We start from the raw sequence: 17,500 nt of genomic DNA, 5'->3' as shown, positions 1-17,500 counted from the left end.
CCAAGTGATATTTTGAAACATATCCAAATTATCTCTTAAAACATATCCAAATGATATTTTGAAACATACCCAAATGAAATTTTGAAACATCTAAGTGATATTTGGAAACATATTCAAATTATATTTTGAAACATATCCAAATTATATTTTGAAACATCTAAATGATATTTTGAAACATATCCAAGTGAGTAGTGGGTAATACGACAGAACGCAACACATTCACCTACGTACATGAATATGAAAGTAGGTCAGTGACCGTGACATAATCAGTGACCTTGACGAAACCACAAACCGCAAACCGCAACCAATGTCCACAACAACATAATCAATACCCGGAAATCATTAACCTACTTTCACATGTGTATTTAATGTTCGTACATGACGCATCATAAGAGAAATAATGAATCAAATGATGTACTACAGACGAGTATCCCCTCCAATGCAGGTGACAGGTGACATAGATTAATGATCACAGCGTAACCACACAACCTTATCGAGAGTGAAAGCAGGTTAATGATCACGAGGCAACCACTAGACCATAGCTAACGATGGCTAACGCGCACACCTTGCGGTTGAAAATGGTGCATCATAACAGAAAGATAACCACTGAAAGTGATTAACTAATCAATATCCGTATCCAAAATCATTACTCATAACCAGTGATGTACAGACGAGGATCTCCTCCAATGCAGGTGACATAGATCAATGATCACCGCGTAATCACACAACCTTGTCGAGAGTGAAAGCAGGTTAATGATCACAAGGTAACCACTAAACCATTGCTAATGATGACTAGCACACACACCTTACAGTCCAAAATAGTACATCATAACAGAAAGATGACCAATATCCGTAACCGAAATCATTACCCGTAGGCAGGTGCTACAGATGACTCACCCGTGGCTCCCCCCCACCCACACCGCAATATTCACCATGTTTAAACTTGTACCGAGATCGAGAATTGATTCTGTTACAGACGAGGGAAACCGTCTCTCCTAATAACTGAAACTGTCAAAATCAATAATAAATAGGTCACACTGGTCTGCTAATGACCGATAATTTCTGCTCCTCTCTCATTGTACCAGAGATAAGAATACAATAAGTGTAAAGGATTATAAAAACTCGTTATACAATATATGCTTTTATTTTTTATTGTATAAACACTATACAATGCGCTCACACACACACACACACACACACACACACACACACACACACACACACACACACACACACACACACACACCACCACCACCACCACCACCCTCTTCCATACCCTCCCACCCCCACCCGCAATATTCACCATGTTTAAACTTGTACCTGGATCGAGAATTGACCCTGTTACAGACGAATGATCATCCCTCCCAATTAATCATAATCCATAAATGTCCCTCTAATGATGTCTAATACACACACCTAAAGGGTTCCTCTCACCCTCCCCTCCAAACCAACCCTCCTTCCCTTCCTACCGCCCCTGCCCCACATTCCTCCATACCCAAAAGCAATAATAGTAAGAAAAAGAAGCAAACAAACAAATCACAAGTCCTACTTAAGGAGATAATACAGCCCTGCACTGAAGTGCCAGTGATCACCCCTCCTAATGAATGATGCAATCATAATCCAACCCAATGCCAGGTGTCACTGATGACCCACCTCCCTCATCACCCCTCCTCCCCTCCACACCCGCCCCCGCAATATTCTTCGTGTTTGAACTTGTACCCGGATCGAGAATTGACCCTGTTACAGACGAGTGACCACCCCTCCTAATGAATGAAACTAACACAAATAACAGGCTTAAATTTTCTATATAAATGTAAAATGCGATTACCACTATTTCATATGTTTGCACCTTTCATGCTTATAAAACTAAAAGGTTAATTACCTAATAGATTGAAAAGTCGCTGGTTTTATTCTATTTAGAGAGCATTAATAGGGTTTTCAAGGTATCTACACCAGGTCAAAGATGGGTTTCCCCCTCGTATTTACGCCTGAACACCTAAACAACCACCTCTTCTTGCTCAGAGGTAATGATGAAATAATCGCAAAGATTATAATCAGTATCTTTATTTTTTTTACAAATGCATAATATAACAAAGGTGCAGACCTAATAAGAAAAATTCAAAAGAAATGACTTAATTTCGCAGAACGACTGATAAGCCTGCGACCTCCTCTCATATTTTAACGTGTTATACTAGCCGTTCTTACATCCCAAAGACATCTTCATAATGAAAATATAGTTTATTGAAAAGGATCATGAAATTCTTGTTGTACTTTATTATGACTCTCAAGCTTACACAAACATACGCCCTAAGAGGCGATAACACAAATAACAGGCTTAAATTTTCTGTGTAAATGTAAATGCGATAACCAATATTTCATACCTTTGCACGTTTCATACTTATAAAACTAAAAGGTTATTTACCTAATAGATTGGAATGACGTTGGTTTTATCTATTTAGAGAGCATTAATAGGGTTTTCAAGGTATCTACACCAGGTCAAAGAGGGTTTCCCCTTCGTATTTACGCCTGAACACCTAATTATCTACCAACTAGCGTCACTACTTGCCCATATGTATAACTATTGTTTGAACTTGTAACTGACTTGACAAATGGCCGTGTTACAGACAAATGATCACCCTCATAACCAATAACAAATAACCGCGCAAGGGAAAGACGGATAGAAGTCAGGCCAGGTAATGACCAAATTCAAGGTGTTGACCAGAAAACAGGTGATCCTTCCTTCCCTTCCTACCGCCCCTGTCCCACATTCCTCCATACCCCATTACAAACCAATAATAGTAAGAAAAAGAAGCAAACAAACAAATCATCAGTCACAAGTCCTGCTTAAGGAGATAATACAGCTCTGCACTGAAGTGTTACAGGTCAGTGATCACACCTATAGCTAATGAGCGTGACACGATCAATATGATAGCCCGCTGTCAGTTGTCGCTGACGACCCCACCTCCATCATCACTCCCCCTCCTCCCCCATATGCCTTTATTATGACTCTCAAGCTTACACAAACACACGTCCTAAGAGGCGATAACACAAATAACAGTCTTAAAGTCTTTGTGTAAATGTAAATGCGATAACCAATATTTCATACTTTGCACGTTTCATACTTATAAAACTAACAGGTTAATTACCTAATAGACTGAAAAGACGCTAGTCTGATTCTATTTAGAGAGCCTGAATAGTGTTTTCAAGGTATCTACACCAGATCAAAGACGGGTTTCCCCCTCATATTTACGCCTGAACACCTAATTATCTACCAACTAGCGTCACCACCTGTCCCACGTGTTGACTCAGTTATGTTTTGCTAATTAACCTCAAGGGACAATGCGGTATATTTTCTAAAATGTTCCTGCCGCATTTCTCGATGTTTTACAATCTACAATGTAACTTAGGAAATATATTTAGTTTTCCCGTAAGACCCATATGTATAACTATATACAGACGAGCGTATCCTTCCATAAGAGATCGCATAACAATACATCCTCCGTTTTATGATGATATCAGCACAGAAAGTGGACTAGCTCTTCAGCAATTTACTCCCCCTCCTCGAAATTGTCTATAGTACCTGGCTACACGTATATAGGAAGAAAAAGAACAATGCAACGGTAACAAATATTGTTTGCGCATTCAGGCACCACTTATTAAGTAATACATACATATATTTTCTTAAATCTTTTACAAAGAGGGAAAATATCTTTAAGTCGACACTGAATAAAACTTGCTACTTGACCTCTTCCACATTTTCTGAAGAACTTGATATACAAGCATGCCAAATGAAGAAAACATCCTTCACCTATAATTTTTCACTATGCCACTAGTTGCTGCAGTGACGAAAACTGTTAAAGACCCATGTAAACTATTTCGATCTTCAAAAATAAAAAAAAAGGCTTTGATTAATTGTTAACACATTTTCCCCTTTTAGCAATTGACTCTTTATCAAAACCAAGAACTTTTATGAAATATGAAAAAAAAATTGAGGTAAAATAATATAACTTGTTTGCCCCTCATGATATAATGCTTTTATAATTGTTCGCATATTGGACAAAGACACACACAAATTAGCCTAAAGCAGAGATTTTTGACCATGGGTACTTTTACCAGAGGGAGTAAATATACATGACACCCGCGATGCGATAGATCTTAGCAGACAGCATGTTATTTTCCAACTGATGCGGGGGGTTTTTTCTTTTCTTAAACCGAGTTATCAACAACTATATATTATATTTCTTAATCAAAAACGTTCTTTGCAAAAAAAAAAATAATAATAAAGAAAGGTGCTTTCTTGTTGTGTGTCTACATTAGATATTCTTGTTTTTACATGGCAGTAAAGGGGTATATGACGAGCAACATGCAGTCGAGGAGGTAAGTTATAGAGAAAGGGTTGAAAATCACAGTCCTAAAGGGGAAAAAGCCGCAACCGAAGCAATATTTTCTAAATGACAAGTAAAAAAGCATTTGTTTAGGAGAAAAAATATTCGCATTACCTCATAATAAGGGAGGGAAAAGCTTCTTTTCATAACTTAGAGAAAGCAAAATGCCCTTTTTTCAAATACAAGGCTGATTATTGAAGCAAATTTATATGAACTGAGCAGTTTTTTCAGACTTGGGGAAATATATGCTAAGTGTTAAAATGTTATAGCATTGCTATCATCTTTAACAAAAAGTCTTATTTATCTAAAGATGCCTTCCTAAACTCTGACAATATTCCAGGCAATATCCAGATAACGGACGACCACAGACAGGTATCAGGGAATACCCCTGCTTGTCACGAGATAATGACTTCACCGACATAGTAAAACCGTTAATGGACGTGCGAAGTGAGGAAGAGGCGAACAATAGAGCGACACCATGGAAGTACTTTTCTCGTCTCCTTTCGTGAAGAACTGCATAGTTAATGAATATCTACCATGGAAATTGCACCCCTTCAATCATTTGACCAAGGTAAACCCCCATGTTCTAGATAGCTAGAAACTTTTAGAAATGCTCGCCTTGGTTGTTGATCTTCGTAGCACATCGTTCTTCACACCCACTCGTTCCGCTAGCTCACGGTCTGTTCTCCCTATCAAACATGCCATATCTTGTTGGCGAGGCCTCACCCTTCTCCTAAATCTGCTCCTCCTCCCCTCTCCCTCGACTAAGCGCGATGCTGTATTTACCGCGAGGATGTAAAAAATGGTGATTATAATCATAATTGGAGCTAGAACATAACACTAAATATGTATTGACATTGATTGACTTAGAATTGATGATGCTTATAGCCATATCAAGCTTGGAGGTTCCTTGCGAAGAAAACATAAAATTTGATAAAACAGTAATATGTCTTTCATTAGTAGTATGAAATAGATAATTACTTGTATGACAATATACAATCATCATAGTACAAACATTTGCCACGATAATTTGTCAGAATTTATAATTCCATCATTCATTCAAGTTTTGCTTCTCGCTTTCCTCGCAATTATTTATTTTTTCCCATTCGCAGACAGAAATACGACGGTAACAGGGCACGATTTGCTGTCTTCCGGGCATGTCACCTCTGTCGGAAGGAGCATTCAGATTCTGATAGAGGCTTATAAATACTAACAACCGCATCCGAGCCATTACATGCTAGTATTTTACCAAATTTCCTTATGTAAAAGTGTAATTTTTATTCTTAAATGACAAATAATGCTTACCAATGGTGTCAATATATGTATTTTTTGCATAAAACTACCATCTAACCTTGTTATTAAAGAAGAAATAAACAAATATACCCAATCCTCCTATACATTTTCCAGCGAGACAAGTACATACGTCTGAGAATGCTGTACATTTTCCCACTAAATGTGCGACCACCAATGGCACTCCTCACAATGTGGTGCAATTTTAGCTGTCATCAGTAACAGATTCTCAGCCTTGTTAACAAAACTTTTACTTGGCGGTTACATTATAATCATTCAGCATGTAAACTGCCTACGTTATCACCGTCTTCTTCGTCGTCAGATAATATTTCTCCCTGTAATGTTGACCGCAGCCTAGACGAGGGGCTCTATATTCCCGCACGCACCGCACTCATCACTGACGCGGATGCGCGCGCGGGGAAGTAAAACGCACGCGCCAGCTGGGACAGTGTCTCGCCATGCTCACGAGTCCGCTTCTTCAAGCGGGCCCGATATACCTCGGCCTGGTGGTGGTGCCCGAAACGGCGTTTCAAAGCCTCCACCACACTGGTGTAAGAGGGATGTTGGGATGCCGGCAGATGCCCCAACACTTCCACCGCGGGGCCCCTTAGCGCTGTTACCAGCTGCAGGGCCTTCTCTTCCTGGCTCCAGCCCTGGGCAGATACCAGCATTTCAAATGGGCGACATATGCCTCCCCAGGCCACCTTCCCGTCGTACTCAGCTGGCTTACGCTTACACCGAATGTCTGGAGGCCGAGGGGCTGCAGGGTGGAGAACGCGTGCCGTGAACTAACACGCCGGGGGGGAGGAAGGGGGTGAGGGAGGCAACGAGGCGGGTTGACCGGGTCCGAGTTTGCCGCCACCTATACCCAAGGGAGCGGTTTCTGATGGGTCCCCAGCCTTCTGCAGCGACCACTGGCTCCGACACGATGCTGCGAGGCCCGGGGGTTTCCTGCCACGGACCCCAAGCAGACCCCAGTAAATCTGACACTCTGGCATCTGTTGCCAGAACCTCGTCTGCCTTCTCTGCTTGCAACGTTACTACCTTGTAACGCCGCCTTTCCGCCTTCACTTCCTCCCTCAGGCCCTGAACCTCGCCCTTCAGAGTCTGCACCTCCTCCATCAGTTCACTCTTCACGCTGTTGCAGGCCTTGTCGGTGTACTGCTGAGTTTCCATCTTCACAGATGCAAGATTGCTCTGTAGCAGCACCTCAACAAGTTGGCAGAACTGTTCCTCTGCCTTCCTTGCCTGCATCTCGACGAGATGGTGTGCCTGCTCTTCTGCCCTTTGTGCCATTTCCTCCCTCATACCGGCCAGCATGGCAGTTATCAGGTCCATCTGGCTCGGCTTCACCTCACTCGTGCCTGCCTCAGTCATAGCCTCCTCTCCCTCATGGCTGCCGCCATCTTTGGACGACATGATAAATCAGCACGTCTCACTGATCAAATATCACAAATCCCACTCCTGACACCATTTGTTACGCCGGCCGCCTCGTCTCTCTGCCACCAACACAAGGCAGGCTAGGCAGACGGCGTGCTATCCACAGGGTCGTGAACATTGAACAGCTCCAAGAGGCACCGAGCACCACAGCGTTCCCAGAACACCACGAGGGGAAACGCCACCTGGAGAGGCAGGGCACGAAATAAACACAAAATGACAGTCTTTCCTTTATTTACACAAGTTATTTACCCGTACACTTTTCTGTAGGCACAATACAGGGGGAAACACTGCACGATACAGCTTATAACAGGGCAACACAAAGTTTATCAGGTCACAAAGGCACACACGAGGTCTTCACAGGAGCAGCACCCAACTCCCTCTCTCTCTCTTGGCTTGTTCCTCCGCTCCTCCGCTCACAGCCAGTTGCGTCATGTTTGCCCAGGTCCCTTCATGTTGACACATGCCCAGGTCATCCTTTTCATGTTAACACATGTTTCGCACAGAGACAAAGACCCACTGGCGTAGCAATATTTTGAAACATCTAAATGATATTTCGAAACATATCCATATGATATTTTGAAACATCTAAATGATATTTCGAAACATATCCAAATGATATTTTGAAACATCTAAACGATATTTTGAAACCTATCCAAATGATATACTGCGCAAAGCTAAGGTATAAGGAAAATTTACTTGATTTATAAAGTCAGAAGAATTTGACATCAAAACACATCGCCTTAGAAAATTGATTGATGAAATGACTGAATCAACCTAGAAAAAAACACGTTTAAGTTTGGTCCGCTGACTATATATATATATATATATATATATATATATATATATATATATATATATATATATATATATATATATATATATATATATATATTAATAATAACCAAAAATAAATATTACATAAATAAATAAATAAATGAATTTTGTAGCTTCATTTGGATGTCTTCTGGACCGGGATACTCAAAACCACCTGTCCGTTACAAGGTTAAGGACGTTGTAACCGCTTTCCTGCATCGTACCTTGCGATCTCTTTACTGTATTGGTAGCCACCCATACCAAAAAAAAAAAAAAAAAAAAAAAGCACATTGTCTTTACATTTTAAGATAATTTCATTGACTGCCAAGAGAGGGCAGACCGGTAATCGATTGACCAATCAGCAATCAGCCTGTTAGCCGTAACAACCAATGGAAAGCCATGGCAGTCTTATTTCCACGCCTCCAAAGGTCACCAACATCATGGAAAGCTCAGCGACTGTCTCCCCGCCGAGTGATATTTCCAGTGTGGTAAAATAAACGAACTGGTATTAATTTTCCCGAATAACTCTAATTTCCATAGTACAAGCTCTATACACAAAGAGTAATTAATAATACGAACTAGCAATCGTCTTAAATATATATATATATATATATATATATATATATATATATATATATATATATATATATACATATATATATATACATATATATATATATTCCTTTTTTTCCTATATTTATAACATTGTGTTTATGAATTCTCACATTCGACTTACACATTTCTTTCGGAAGCATCATGCAAAAAAAATTAATTTCATGCGAAAGTAAAACAGTGTAAACATACATACGGAAGTTACTGATCATCGGAATAATAATTCTAGAAAACATTATTTAGTTGAATATTTGGCATCAAAAAAGGTTATAGTAAAACACAGGCAACCACCAAAACGTTTGTCGTCTGTCAACTCAATTTACATTCAACTCATATTTGATCTGAGATAACGATAAAGCATAGAAAACAAAGAAAATACTAGAAAATTAAAATTCCCCGGCATTAAAAATGAAAAATGTTACATGTCAAGTAAAGGTTTTTGTCGACTAAGTCATCAGGAAATAAACTAATATATCTGGTTTCAAACCATACGAGTCAGCCTCCGGGTTAGTACACTGGTAACGTGTCGGCCTCTCATCCGAGGGGTCGGCGGTTCGCGCCCCGCCCAGGCGCGAGATGTTGCAATTGTCGCCCGGAGGTTACTGCTGTGGCTGGGCACCACGGCGGGATAAGGACTAGGTTCAGCCGAGTCAGCACCAGCTGACACACGAGCGAGTCGGCATTAGTCGACACAGGCCGGGCTCCCCTCATAGCCCGGGCGACGCTAAGCTTCGCATATCGGACTTATCCTTATCCTTATCCGTACGAGTCATCCGAGGGCTCGGCGGTTCGCGCCCCGCCCAGGCGCAAGAAGTTGCAATTGTTGCCTGGAGGTTACTGCTGTGGCTGAGCACCACGGCGGGTAAGGACTAGGTTCAGCCGAGTCAGCAGCAGCTGACACACGTGAGCGAGTCGGCATTAGTCGCCACAGGCTGGGCTCTCCTCATGGCATAGCCAGGGCGAGGTTAAGCTTCGCATATCGGACTTATCCTTGATCCGTACGAGAACCCCGGAGCAGTTGTAATTTACAAGGTACTTTACAGTGATAATTTTGCTTCGAGTATGACCTTCGGAGGTCTTGCGACATTGTAAAGGCTCCGATGTGAGATACAACACAGTAAATTGTATCCTGTCCCTAAGAGGAGACTGAGATGTAGGAGCTGGAGGCTATAATAGTCGAGCGAAATAAGTTAAAAAATAAATAAATAAATCCAATCACTGGCGTATCTGGGAATGTCTGTTTCGAAGGATAATAGGTTTTATTTTTGCTGTAAGTTAATCTTTGGTTCCGGGAAGCGAGGGTGAGAAAGAGACCTTTTTCAGAAAATGGAAATCAAGGATAAATAAAAAATTATTGGCAAGGTACTTCCAAACTCCATAGAACGTAATATGCACTATAACGGATATACAGTTGAACCGTCTTAGTCTTGGAATATGGTTAAATAACCTCAGATTTCTTAGCTCCGTCCTAAGAATCCAAAAGTCCTTGGCGTGCTTGTTTCGCTGAAAATTATAATTTCAGAAGGACCAAGAGGGCAAGCAGAGTCGCCATGAGCATCCATTAAAGTTTGCTTTTCACCAAACTGACGATTGATTATACTTTGGAAAATGATGAATGTAAAATAGAATTCAGTAACACATACCTCATATGTTCAATTTAATGCCCTTCTGATAATATGCTAATTTGATCTGACGCGGGTGGACGATGAATAACATCAGTAATTTGAGCTTCCTAGGCTTTCGACACCAACCAAACGCCTTCAGCACCTACGGATAGAATGAACTGACGCGATCGCCTTCAAAAGGAGGACCAAGCTCGAAATTGTTGAAGAATACTGATGATAAAATACACAACTTTCACAACTGAATTTTAAATGCAACGATGATACCAGTTCCCAAAACCTCGACAGAGCATTAAGCATAGAGTTCTAGAGCAGAGTGTGTGAACGAACATTCTTTACTGTAAACTGGTTAAAGCTAGGGATCTTAGAACAAGGAAAAACAAACTCCTGCGAAACATTTGCCTCTTCTGGGTATCTTTGTAAAGTCGCCGACAAAAGTAATGCAGTTTTTGGCGGATAGAATTTATGATATTTTATATCAATCAAAATCAAGCAATTTGTTCGAAATATTATTGTCACCCTTCAAATGTTACAGAAAATGTCAATTAACGAATGTAGGGTAGCCTAATTTATATTTTATAATTAATAGTGACATTTTCGACAGAAACCATATGTTTCATTTTTGATAAATGCAAAAACATATATATACATATGCATATAAATATATATATATATATATATATATATATATATATATACATTTATACACACACACACACACACACACACACACACACACACACACACACACACACACACACACACACACAAATATATAATATATATATATATATATATATATATATATATATATATATATATATATATATATATATCATACCCATATATAGAAAACTGACTTGTTTTTCGGTAATTCTGGCCATGCAGTTTGTATGATGAAGCCTTGAATCTTTCTATATACATTATATGTATGTCTATCTATCTATATCTTTTTGTCTTTTCATTTATGTCACAGAGAAAATGTTTAGAATTTGTTACATTTTAATGTCGGGTTTGAAAAGATATATATAGATGTGTGTGTGTGTGTGTGTGTGACAAAATATATGTACATATTTATTAATGCACACACACACACACACACACACACCACACACACACACACACACACACACACACACACACACACACACACACACACACACACACACACAAATATATATATATATATATATATATATATATATATATATATATATATATAAATTCGCCAGATCTCATTAATATCCAATATGATATAAAATACGTTTAATTTTAGATATGACATATGCCTTTACATCTATGCATTATACTAGATAGCAAATTAAAAGTTCAATAAATCTCATTAATGTAATTGGTGTAATTAACTGTGACAGGTGCTGGGTGAAAAATGTCTATTTGTGTATAGTTTACTTTTCTATTTGGTTAAAATGTAATGTCATTTATGTCATACTGTACGCGATGGTGTTTGATGTTTAATGTTTAATGCTTTAAACAAATAAATGTGTAAAACATCAAAGGCCATATAGCACTATGATTAAGTATTGTGTTGAGAGGGGCAAAAAGGAGTTCTTTATAGAACAAAATGTCTTAGATTTCAACGGTCATATGGCATTATAAGATAGCATGGTCGTGAAAGGAGTAGGGTTAAATGAGGTAGGATAGGGACTGATAGAAGGGGGAAGGGATAAGAACAAACAAAGATTAGATCAAATGGAGAGTATTTATGCGTCTGAGAGGGAGAACAAGTTATCAGTTGAAAAGGCGGGGGATTCCGTAAGGTTGTTAGGGGGGTCGGGGAAAAGAGAAAAAGTAAGAAAAAGCGAGCATAGAGGTGGGTTGAATCATGACATGAGGTATGAATGTCTGAGGCGTGTGTGAACTATTTGTAAATGAGCAAGAACTGTTTACCAGTGTCTGTTCTGGTGGTATGGGGCCGATCTAGGAGAGATGGAAGGTTTTATGGTTTGCAGTTTATTGGAAGTCAGACTTGACCAGAAAGATTGCCAGCGCTTATAGAGGAACCAGAGCGTCAGTACATAAAGGAGATTTTAGATATTTTTTCTCACAATGTATCTTGCCTGGTAATACAGTACAGTCGCCAACCAATTAACGTCTTTAAAAATCTGTGACGTCAGCAGACCAACATTCAACTCGTTGGATTTTGTCTACTAGAAAAGTTGCCTTCAAACGATAACGTGAAACATGTTGCTGGGAATTCTGAACGTTTCTTCTAAATTTTGAGAAAAAGTCTCCAGTGCAACGAATTCATCGATCACAGAAGAGGTGGCAATAATTTTCTTTTCAGGTATCTTTAATTAATACATTTGTCATTTATATTTTTCATGTTTCAATGAGTGCATGTTCGACTGTATATGACTGGTGTATGAAATAATAAATAATATACTATAGCCTTTGCTACTTGATCATATATATTAAGGCTTTACACGGAAATAGTCCCTAACACAGTGGGTACTAACCCCTTTACCTCCATGCCCCCTTTTTCCCATGCCACGCCCTCTAGCATCTTTAAATAAATCTCCAAGTACCACCCCCTTCCCCCCACGCCACCTCACCTTAACCATGGGTTTCAGAGGATAGGGAGGGGGTTCAATGAGTACAGAAAATGGGAAGCCAAAACACACATAAAAATTCCAAAGTTAATAAAAGCCTTGTTTTTTTTTTTTTTTTTTTCTCATAACCTCGATATTAGTCTATGTACTTGTTGAGGGAAAACAAATATTATTAGATAAATTCCTACCCTTCCACAGAGTTCAGTACACTCTACAGGGCTAAAGTTTGAACAGTATTAGCCCACACACTTATTAAGAGAATAATAAATATACTTCTTCCTCCCGGGTTAAGAATCATTGCCCTTTAATACCTACAAGGATGAACATGGGCATAGTGTTACCATGCCTTCTTTATAAAGTTTACACTAGATAGTTTGATCTTTTGCTTTCCGCGCGTAAGTCAAGTGATATATCAAGGGTATTTATATTCTTTATATATACGTTATATTTTGGGTATATAAGAGAAACCGATAAATTGCGTTATACATTTTTTTTCTGCAGGTACACCCTATTATTTAGTTTATTACCTGTTGTCATCTTGTAGTAGTCCTTTGCTTTCTGAAACTAAGTAGTTTAAAACATGAGAAATCATTGTATGATTGTCCAAACACCAGTAGAAACTATATGAACAATGAAATATATCAAGTGAACTGAACAATATGCAGTTATTGTAAACAGTGACTGAAATATCTAAGCTACAACCAAGAAACATCAAACATATGTAACATCAATCACATTATTTAACCGTCAGTTACGAGTCAGTTTCACTTCTACAAGTAACACACGTGCCCTTGTTAGCGATAGAAGAATACAGATGATATATTGAAAACTTGGTGAAACTTGAATATGATTATCTACCATTAAATGTGTGCTGTGTGGTGCAGCGGTAGCGATCTCTAGCAAACTTGCTGACCCGCGTTCGATTCCCGCACCGCCAGTACATGGTAACCCCAGCCATTACTTGCACACAAGGAGGTAATTTAGAAGCAAAATAAAACAAACAGTATGTCCTACCAAGAATATCCATTGTAACAAATGGAATAAAACTAAAAAATATAATTGTAATAAGTAAGTACGATTATAAATCCTTGCTGTGAACTCATAACAAGGTTGGAGGTGTTCACTTAAGTACTCGGGACAGTGTAGTTTTCCAGCCCTTCATAAATAGTCCTGGAACAGGGGAAAAAAACAAAGAATTAAAAAAAAAAACAAGACTTTAAAGAGCGTCTTATTCCAGGATAATAAGGGTAAAAAAAATAATAATAAAAAAAAAATAAAAATAAATAAATAAATAAACAAATGAAAAATAAATGCATTAGATATAAAAATAATAAAATAATCTACTGGACGTATTTCCCTTCACGTCACCTACAAACCTCATCAGAGGATAGGGCCCATAGCCACACAGGTCACGGAAGTCATCATCGTTAATGGCCCAGTCCATGGCCCCAAGAAAGCCCATGTTCCGGATGTAGTCCATTTTGATCTTAAGGCTTTCCATGTCCTCGTATCCTACCCATTGATCACCTGAGGAGCGTCAATGAAGGAGAGTTAGTGATAGGCCTATCATCTGGTGTAAGGAATTTTTTTAAATCTTTGAAGTTAGTTCTCCTGTCTTTAAGCTTTTGATAATATAATTACGTATAATTAACATTTATCAATTGGTGATGCTCGAGTGTATCATTCTCTGTGGGCGTAAGATATAGAATAGCATTTTATGTAAACCTATTTACGACGTTTGAGACAAGACAAAAGTCAGAGCCAATTTGCTAAGTATATTCGTTGCCTTTTTAAAGTAAGAGGCAGTTGATCAAATTGTTTCCTTGACCAGTAAATCCTTTTCATAACAATATTTGTTTTTAAAATCTCTCTCTCTCTCTCTCTCTCTCTCACTCTCTCTCTCTCTCTCTCTCTCTCTCTCTCTCATTGTCTTCCATACTCGAACAAAATAAATACAGATACAGATATCCCCACAAGTACTCTCAACACCCCACGCAACCCATGCTTCAGGACTATATACCAGAATAAGCGAAAGGCACGAGGCCTTCAGCATCCCACTGTCGCACCCAGCCGGCATTCTGGACCAAGTAGCAGGTCTGTAGGAAAGAGTGAGCTGATATATCGTATTTCTCGAAAAAGAAAACAATGATGATGATAATGGATAAATAAAGAATATGGTAATAAAGATATGAACATAAGACATAATATGACTGAAAATAATTACTTTGTACAATATAGACAATACTATAGCAAATAAAAATGTAAACAGAAAGCATTGATTAATGTATTCTGAAGTCCGTGACATTAAGTACAATTTTACTGCCAACCTAAAGTATTCCAGAAACAAAGTACTTCTTATCCATGTTATATTTCTATTTACAATTCACAACGTTACCTCGAAATACATGTGGACACCCTTTTTCTTGAGAATAGGTCCATTCTGCCCCGTGCCATTGATAGGGGCATGGAGGCCGTTTATAGAGGAGTTGCAGAGGGTATATGACTTTCCGTAGAAGGGCACGCCTATCACTATCTTGTTCCGAGGGCAGCCAAGGTTCTCCCATAAGAGCGCCCCGCCATTCTTCGAAACAAGAATGTGACGTATGGGAAATGGTTTGCAAAATCTGTCTTTGTTTTAATGCCTTGGGATATTAACCTACTGTTTCGCCATGTTCCCCCCCCCCCTCTCTCTCTCTCTCTCTCTCTCTCTCTCTCTCTCTCTCTCTCTCTCTCTCTCTCTCTCTCTCTCTCTCTCTCTCTCTCTCTCTCTCTCTCTAATGAACAGATTATTGTAACAAATTTAGAGAATTAATGAGAATTAATGTTTGTTTTTTTACAATGATAAATAGATCCTCGTAACAACTGTAGAGATGTTTTTAAAGCATAAACGAAAATGAATATCTCTTTGAACTATACATTTTCAATTGTACTACTCTCACTACTACCTAATTTCATAAAAAAAAGTGTGAATGAAAATTCATAATTTTCCCCCCATCATTCTTATTATATATATTCTCATTCATGTCCTACACTGACCTATTTCCATTCAAAGTGACTCACAACGTAAATTATTGATCAAAATGAAATTTAAAATCATAAATTCTCATTCAGACCGTTTCCTTATTTCCTTACACATCATGATTTTACGTTCTCATCCACGTCTTCTCCTCACTACAGCCCATTCTCATTCACAACGTTCAAATCCAACTCCTCCCCTCACCCCCATGCACTCATTATATCCATTTTCATTCATGTTTTCTCATACACTCACTACGACCTATTTTCACTCAGTGACTCACAACGTTCAGCTCCAATTTGTTGCCTGTGTCGAGACCGGGTCTTGCGTACAACATGGAGTGGACGTCTGCATAGTCATTCCACAGCCCTCGTAGGTTGTAGGTCATCAGGTACACGGCATCCAGAGTTCTAAGGATAACAATGATATTAATACCTGATGGACTAAAGACATAATAATGATGTTAATGCACCATGGTAAGAAGATAAAATATTAATGTTAAGACAGTGATATGAAGAATGATAATAATGTGAATACATAATGATATTAAGATATAGTTATGAAGTTAATATTTAATATGGTAATATAAATACATAATGGAATAAAGCTACAATATGTTATAGCTTTATTTCATTATTAATACATAAGGAATAAAGATGTAATAATAATATAATTCTATAATGAAATAAAAGTGTAATAAGGATTTAATGCATAATAATACATTATGAAATGCAGATATAATAATGTTAATACATAATGATATGAAGATATATTAATGACTTTGGCCTCGATTACTTGTTTGGGGGTGCGTTTCATGTATAAATTGATATCATATTTGTATAGATATGTGATATAAATCTATATTCATGACGTAAAGATAAAATATGTTATATGATAATAAAGCTCCGAAGCTCTAAATTTTCTTATGATTATTTCATGTATAATTAAATATGATGGAGATATAAAAATGTGGTAATGATATATATAACTATTAATGATATAGAAGGAGAATGAGATGATGATTAGCTAAATATGCAATTATGTAAAGATGAAATTACAAAACAGATATATAGTAATATAAAAATATAAAAATTTATTAATGGTATTAACCTATAAAAATACTGATGTAGAATGATAAAAAGATATAAAAATAATATTTGTACATATACACAATTATGCAATGATAAGATAATAATATGTAAGTATTTGACGAATAAAAATATAACGATGATATCAATATACATTGATATAAACATACAATAATATAAAAACAGTGTTACGGGAACGTTGATCTAAAGGTATGATTGGATTATGAAACAGCCTATTCATGTTATTATTATTATTGTTGTTGTTGTTGTTGTTGTTGTTGTTGTTGTTGCTGTTGTTGTTTTCTACAAGTGTCCTACGATTACCTGCACAGTTCAGGAACGTTGTAACCTTTGAGTACTTTGTCCTTGGTGCTGGTGGCAGCTATGGTCAGCTCCCAGCCACGACCCTCGGCATCGAAGGCTTCACGGAGTTGCTGCAGCTAAATGACCAAGGAGATTATATCGTGTACGAATGCAAAAGGGACGGTTTTCTTTCATCAAACGTCTCCAGCAAATTCAATATTTCCTTCTGTTTTGGTTAAATTTTATTCTTTCTGCATTAAATCTCTCTCTCTCTCTCTCTCTCTCTCTCTCTCTCTCTCTCTCTCTCTCTCTCTCTCTCTTTCTTTCTCTTTCTCTCTCTCTCTCCTCCTCTCCCTCTCTC

General features: G+C 38.2%; 1 protein-coding gene across 2 annotated transcripts in view; it reads right to left on the bottom strand.

The window, feature by feature from the left end:
* Positions 1–12,117: 12,117 nt before the first annotated feature.
* The window catches only part of LOC119573351 (endochitinase-like), a 16,966-nt gene continuing 11,583 nt past the window's right edge, over positions 12,118–17,500 (bottom strand). For both annotated transcript variants that reach the window (XM_037920567.1, XM_037920568.1), the window contains exons 6-11: positions 17,161–17,276; positions 16,032–16,158; positions 15,128–15,313; positions 14,753–14,828; positions 14,109–14,259; positions 12,118–13,902 (exon numbers count right to left, since the gene is read on the bottom strand). In XM_037920567.1, the coding sequence (XP_037776495.1) occupies positions 13,857–13,902; positions 14,109–14,259; positions 14,753–14,828; positions 15,128–15,313; positions 16,032–16,158; positions 17,161–17,276 (702 nt within the window). In that variant the 3' untranslated portion in view covers positions 12,118–13,856. The remainder of the gene's footprint in view (positions 13,903–14,108; positions 14,260–14,752; positions 14,829–15,127; positions 15,314–16,031; positions 16,159–17,160; positions 17,277–17,500) is intronic.

This window comes from Penaeus monodon, chromosome 5 (assembly GCF_015228065.2).
Source record: "Penaeus monodon isolate SGIC_2016 chromosome 5, NSTDA_Pmon_1, whole genome shotgun sequence".
Classification (NCBI taxonomy): domain Eukaryota; kingdom Metazoa; phylum Arthropoda; class Malacostraca; order Decapoda; family Penaeidae; genus Penaeus; species Penaeus monodon.
Note: the sequence above shows the minus strand (reverse complement) of the source record. Positions and strands in the feature narration are given on the sequence as shown.